Source organism: Mauremys reevesii, linkage group 2, assembly GCF_016161935.1.
Source record: "Mauremys reevesii isolate NIE-2019 linkage group 2, ASM1616193v1, whole genome shotgun sequence".
Taxonomy (NCBI): domain Eukaryota; kingdom Metazoa; phylum Chordata; order Testudines; family Geoemydidae; genus Mauremys; species Mauremys reevesii.
Window position 1 is genome coordinate 235,895,466 of NC_052624.1, and position 7,399 is coordinate 235,902,864.

A 7,399-nucleotide genomic window follows, 5' to 3' on the forward strand; every position below is an offset into this window, starting at 1 on the left:
AGTTTGTTTACCTGACGCAACCACAGGTTCTGCCAATCATGGCTCCCACTGGCCGCGGTTTGCTGCTCCAGGCTAATGGGGGTGGCGGGAAGCGGCGAGGGCTGAGGGATGTGCTGGCTGCCACTTTCTGCTGCCCCCATTGGCCTGGCACAGCGAACCGTGGCCAGTGGGAACCGTGATTGGCCGAACCTGCGGACGCGTCAGGTAAACAAACTGGCTCGGCCCGCCAGGGTGGCAGGCCGCAGGCCAAAGGTTGCCGATCCCTGCTTTAAAGTATATATTTGTCAGTTCTTAAATAGTAATTCTTTGCAAAAGATTAGAATGGATATTTATACCGAATTGCACTGGATTAAATTATATTATGAACATTTGTTATCTGAATTTTCAGGTCTGATGGTAAAATTGGGTATGATAGTGGAGACTACTCATCCTCAGTCAATGGAGGAAGTACAAAAAGCAGCAATGAAAATTCACCTGTACAGTTATCAAAATTTTGCCATGAATGTGGAACCAGGTACCCTGTGGAATGGGCAAAGTTCTGCTGTGAATGTGGAATTCGAAGAATGGTTGTGTGAATGCATTCATGAAGGCAAACAAAACAAGCAAACAAAAACAAAACAAAAAGAAAAAAAGAAAGAAACCCAGAGCTTCAGTTGCATATTTCAGCATGGAATGCTGGAGCACTCCTTCCTGTTAGATTTCATGCTGCAAACATCCTGAAACACCATGTTGTAGTAATTTACTGAGTGCAATCCTTTTGGTTACATAGTTATTTATATATAAATATATATACTGTATATAAAAATAACAGGTACCTAAAACTGTGCCATTCAAGGAGACTTTAATCTCTGTTGGAAAGTATTTTAAACTAAGTAGTGATGTGTTTGGCAACTTAGCAAATAGAAATGGATCTTTTTGTAGAACCCTAGTATGTAAAATATTCTAGTTATGAAACATTTGGGCTAAAAAATGCTTCTGAAGAGGAATCAGATATACTTATGGGACACTAACTAAGAAACTGTCTTTTAAGGAAATATGAAAACTGCATGAGCAGCTCCTATAACTTTCTAATTAAAATACTAAAAGATTGTTTTTGGTTAAAGAGATTAAACCATACTATTCTAATGAGCTTCCATGGTTATTTTCTGGCACTGCTTCTAAAAAATTTGCTAAAGCAAATGTACTGAAGTGCTGTGTGAAAGTAGTGTTCACCTATGTAAAGAATAATAGGAATTGAATAAGAACCAATGAAGGTTATTACATATTTACAGCCAGCAGTATGGAACCAGGCGTTTTTTTTTTAAGCTACGTTTTTCATAATGACATGCTTTCCTTTCCACAACTGTCCACATGCATCTTATCCAACAGCTCCCATCTCTCCTTCCAGAGATGTCTGCAAGTTCCTGCTCCCTTCACTTCCCTCCTCTTTCTCTAGAAGGAAAGACAAAATAATTTACTCCAAAATTAAAAAAAAAAAATTCTTGGATATGTATTGAGATTTTCCAGTGGATGGCTTTAATGGATTATTATCATAGATGATGAAAATATAATTTGTACATCCATTTTTTAAACAGTCCTTATAATGTATCTAATATGATAGAGGTCCATATAGTTATATGAAACTGGTACTGTAAGTTTTGATAGAAGTCATCACTTCCTTTAGTCTTATCCATGTGCAAAGGCACAGCCATATGTTTTATGGAGCAATTATGCTTCATGGGATTGTATGAATATTTAATTATTCTGTCTGCAATTTCTGCGTTCTCCTGGGCTGTGTATTGCAGCCATTGAAGTCAATAGCAAAACTCACGTTGACTTCCAGGAAAGCAGGATCAGGCACCTTAGCTGTTTAACTTTTGTAATATGATACCAAGAGGGGGCAGTTTAAATAACCAGGCAAAAGCTGAGTTTCTTAGTCTGTATCTGAATTTAAATGTTTCTGTTATGTGACGTTGCTTTGAAGTGTTTTAAACTATTTTGGTTTCCCAGGGAAAAACAATCTGAAAGAATCTGATTGTGCCTTTCCCAAATTAACAGCTGATTTGTCCAAAATTGTTATTTTTAATTCATTGCTGCCACTAGTATAGTACGTGTATGATTTTTGTTAAGGTGGTATATTGAAGCTTTTTGCCACATATGGTATGACATTGCAATATTTTCAATTAATGTAATCCAAAAGTAATATTCATATTTTTGGAGAATACAGATAATGGGGCCAATTACAAACAAAATGTATTTGATATCCATTTTGTGGTTACCCTTTTCTGATTTTTATGGATATCTTTAGGGACTTGATGCTGTCATTTTGTGGGCCCTAAAATATTATTGCTATTTTAGGATGACCAAGTTCAGTGGTACAGAATTGTTTTGTAATCTTTCTGAGAAATTAAATGCTTCTAGGAATTGTCCCTTTACCAGGTGTATTGACATCTTTTCTAATTCTCCAATATGGCCACTGAGCTGCCCATGTTTAGTGTATAAGAGTGAATAACTATTAAATGTGATGTTATATAATAGGTAGACTTGATGGACTTTAACTGAATTTGGATGCTAGAAATCAAAGTGAATAGAATGTCCTTTTGGCAGTTTCATATATACACATGGGAATTACAGTTCTGCATCCCTTGTGGACATAAACCCCCAGGGAAAATCTGCTCCAGAATTACATTAGGGTGTCCATTGTCCTTCTGTGGGCCTTCTGCTCTGGTGTGAAGTGCCAAAGGAATGTAAGAATGAGCCAAATATGGGCTCAGCCAAGGGATGCTGAAGATTTATAGGCCCAATATCCGATTTAGTTTCTGTTCTTATATATGTTGGCAAATTAAATGTTATCAGTTTTTAAAAAAATAAATGGTAGCAGCCCAGCACTCATCATGAGCAAACCTGTAATAACAGCAATGTGCGTGTACTAAACTTTCCCTTTATATTGTAAGGAAACAGATTAGTTTCAAACTTACAAGGATTTTATTGTGAATAGTGAGAGGAGTGAAGGAATTCTCTACAAAATTATGAAAGCCTGTCCTTTGAAACCATAAATGCCAGCTTTCACAATTCAATACATACAATACATGGATTTATATTCATTGCTCTCTGAGCTGTTGTGTAATGCAGTGCTTCAAAGTCAGGTTTTAGAAAATTATCCTAGAGTTATGCACCATTTATTTTCTTTTAATTGAAATTTTGTGTGTATTAGTCTAAAGTTTAATTCAGCATTACAACTCAGTAAATTTAAACCTAGATTATTGACAAAATGTAACATTTAATAATGTGCACGTTTGAATCTTCTATAATAAAGACATGAAAACACTAACAAAAAATTTGATTATCCAGTTTGTTACTGCATACTGAGGCTATATTCAGTATGTTAAGGTTTGTTTATCAAAATGTTTTTATTATCTAATGTTATAGATTTTTCATGTATCCAGTGCTATCTACAGAGGACTGCATTGCATACTATAGCAGCACTGACTGCTGCCTTTCCATCCAAATGTTTGTTAGCAAACAAAAACGGAATGGTTTTCATAATACTCAGTGCAGATGAAACACATAAGGAATATAATTAAGTATCATATAAAAAGCAAAAAATAAGCATGGTGATTGAAGGAAGATTAGTGAAGATCTTGAAAGCTCAGTGTACATCTCTCCAAGAATATGTATAAGCATATGTTCTGTGTGAACTCTTCAAAAGTTATTATCCAAAATTAAATTAATAAAGATAAGCTAATCATTTTTAATTAAAATGGGAAGAAAACTAGAGAAGGATTATGAACCCCAAAACTTCTGAATAACAACATGCACTAACTGTACATTTTAAAAAAGGTTCTCTTATTCTGTAGGAGGGAATTAGTGGAGGGTTCTTGCATGAAGAGCCAGCTCTGAGGTGAAGGTTAATGGTAGGTTCCACAGTTGCCAACTTTCACATGGTAAATAAACACCCGATTTTCACAATAAGCCAGAAATCAAGCTAATCCCATTTCAAAACAAGCCAGTCCCTAAGAACCCCAACATTCTATGTGACTAGATCCTCCCTCCCAGCGTGCAGTCTGCGACTGGGGTGAGCCCGCTGTGCACCTCTGACTCTCTCACCCCCTTGCCCCTGCTTGCCCTCCTTTACTCCTGCTTGCCGGGAGCCAATCAAGAAAAAGAAGCAGCAAGCTACAAGCCCAACATGCAACAAGCTATAAACCAAAAACTCGCCAACAAGCAACTCACAAGCCAATTAAGCCAAAAACAAGCCCAATTTCTGTGTTTTTTTACGTGGGTTTGGCCCTGCATGCCATCTTGGCTGCCGTGCCTCTTCCCTGTCCTGAAGGTGTTGAGTGCTGCCTCTTTTTAGGATTTAGACCACCAGCACCTAGAACTAGGGCCATGAAAAGCATTTCTGTGCCCCAGAAAGCAAACACCAGACTTAGTGTCTTGCCTTCCCCTCTGCCTGTCTATTTCTCCCTCAGTCTAGCTCACATTTTTCATTAAAAATTGAACTTTTAGGCGGAGCTTTTCAAAGGGATTTGAATTCCCCATTACATTTCCCTTGGTAGATTTGAAAATCTCAATCTTTAAGGTTTGTTGCCCAGTAATGAGACAGAGCTTGATGTTAGGAGCTCTCCATGGTGCTCTGGCACTGAATCTGCTCCTACAGTGCATCTAATAATCAGTCATTCATTGCATATGCTACAGCGAGTGAGGGAAACAGAGTGCTGACTGCAAAGTGCATTTCAGCAACAGCCCCAATGTTAGAACATCATGGAGGGTGTCTGTTACTGAGAGGAAGTGGCTCAGTGTTGTGATGGTGCAGTGGTGGCCAGGGAGGAATAGGTAAAAACCATTTTTTCCTGATGGAAATAGCAGAACAGTATCTCTCTGCAGTAGCTTTAATGCTGCGTGCTGGCATCCCGCATGACTAGTCTACTGAACATGAAATCAAATAATATTGTCTGAATGCTATAAAAATCCCCTAGAAATGTTAGTTATCAATCACATTGATTCTGTATTGTATGAAGAATAAAACACTCCTGGTAGAAGCTTTCTGAAATCGTTACTGGAAAAATTGTGTTGCTAGAAAAGGGGCTATTTTACTACTTAATTGTATTGTTTTTGCTAAGCAGTGAAACTTAAATGGGAACAAGGTTTTGTGCTTGCAACTGCGTCAAACACTGAAAATAAATGTACATGAAATGATGGTTAATGAAATTGAGTTAATTTTACTTGCTTGCCCAAAAAAGAATTACTTGCCTGGGGTGAGTGAGTGAGTAGAATTTTTCAAGGCTCATTTATTATTAATCTGTGGGTATGTATCTTTTTTAAATTCAAAACATAATGGAGTAGAGAGTTCTATTGCATTTTGATAAGCACAGTTGATTCAAAACCAGATTCACCTGTGGTGTGTTAGTTTCTTTTTAACCCACTAGTAAGGTTAAATTGTGGCCTCACTTTATCCATGTCTTAAAAATAATATTTGGTAGGAATTATTAGCATTGTTTAGTAAGTTAGCACTCACTCAGCTCCTTGAGACTTTCTTCCTAGATGTACAATATGAGAGTTGGCTGGTACATATTTCCAGATGAAAAAGTTAGGTTTTTTTTTTTTTTTTACTGTTTACACATATTAAAGTGCAAACATATTCATGGGCACTAAATAGAGCCATTAAATATGTCGCAAGCAATTGAAAAACTTTACAAATTTCCCCCTTACAAATATGAACATTCTTCATTTGATATATACTAATTGAAAAGTATTTTTCCCCATGTAAATAATAGCCCTTGAGACTTAGTCAGATGTATTTTGAAGTTTCATTCAGTTCAAAACCACTAATGCAAATATAGTTATAGAATAACAGCAGTCTGTGCACCATTTCTGGTGTGGACTTTTGGCAGAAATAGTGTAGGATTTGCGCCTGATCCAATGCTGAGCACTCAACAGCTGCTCTGGCGTCCACTGGAATTTGTGTGTGCTTGTCCTCCTTTAAGCACTGGCCCTGTGTGTGTCTTTTATATGCATCTTCATAAGCCAACGCACCCATTTATTTATTTTTATGCCAATGTTTCACCTGTTTTATATAAATGGTTCATTATTGTATCTGATATTATTAGAGGTGTCATTACTGGATCTGTCATTGTTTATGCCTGGCACTTTAATGTATTGAATACTCTCATATTTGTCACTATAAAGAGTCCGATTTCTATCAAGTAGCTTGAGTTTCTTGATCACTTATTTGCTATGTGAAGTTTGAATTCTCAAGTGTCAATTCCATTTTAATTTGCAAATTTAATTTGTAAAGAGCTTACCCTATACAATCTTGCCACTTGTTAACAATAAAGCAGATCTGCTGGATAAAACATTCTCTTGTATGTTTCTGTATTGTCAAGTGTAAGTTGTCTCAAAAAGTAGCCTAGCATTGTTTCATTTCGTACTGTGTTTGAATCATATACATTTTTGAATTCCCAAGGTGCACAGGAAATACACTTACACTTGGTCCATGTGTAATGCCTGCTCCTAACATTTGGGCCAGCTACTGTCTTCTCTTGTGAGCTGAGAGAGAGCTGAAACACTGCAAGTAAAATTTTCAAAAGCATGTACATGAATTGTAATGAGAATGAGGCTCCCAGGTGTCTCACTCCATTTTGAAAATGTTACTTACTCTCCTAAATCACTAAGGACTTTTGAAAATTTTATCCTGAATTTTAATTAGTGTTTGTACAACTCTTTGAAGATGTAAAGTTCTAACTGAGAAGGGGTATCTTCATATTTATATACCTACTATCGAGTATGATCAGTTTATATAGAGCTTTTAGTCTTCTGTTTGCCTTTTTTTCTGACAATGTAAAGGAGTTATTTTAATACATAGCCATCAGTGTGATGTCTGTTTTGTAAATGTAAATATCTATATTTTTCTTGTGTTTGTGATGTGAACAGAAGCTGTAATTCATAGGATTTTTTTGTCCAGTTCAGTTGAATTGAGACAGAGTTCCTCTTTTCATCTTCATTCCCCCCACACTGCCCTAATTTCAAAGCTGCTCCAATTGGCATTTTTTCTGGCCCCAACACACCCTCCTCAGGTCCATTTTTACTGCAGAGAAAAGCAGATACTTCCTCTTCTGTACTCTATCATTCCTGTATAAAGGGGTGTGGCAGGGTGACGACTCACTGGCGTGGCGCCTCCTGCTGGTCATCCTGGAAATTAGCTCTTCCAGACTCTGGAGCACCCTCTGCAGGCCAGTGTCTTGCCTGCCACTGGCCCCCATGTGCCTCCTGGACCCCGGTGCCCTCTACATCAGGGTTCTGCCCCCTAGCAGCAACCCACAATCTGGGTCTCCCCACCCAGGGGAGCCCCCAACCCCCTATCCCCACCTCACTTCAGTGGCTACTGCCAGTCATCGTCTAGCCCCCACTCCCTGGGGCA

At 37.7% G+C, this 7,399-nt stretch overlaps 1 protein-coding gene across 2 annotated transcripts in view; it reads left to right on the top strand.

Annotated features, from left to right (window-relative positions):
• The window catches only part of ZC2HC1A (zinc finger C2HC-type containing 1A), a 65,398-nt gene extending 59,104 nt beyond the window's left edge, over nt 1–6,294 (top strand). For both annotated transcript variants that reach the window (XM_039526657.1, XM_039526658.1), the window contains one exon: nt 389–6,294. In XM_039526657.1, coding sequence (XP_039382591.1) covers nt 389–575 — 187 coding nt within the window. In that variant the 3' untranslated portion in view covers nt 576–6,294. The remainder of the gene's footprint in view (nt 1–388) is intronic.
• The last annotated feature ends 1,105 nt before the right edge of the window (nt 6,295–7,399 follow it).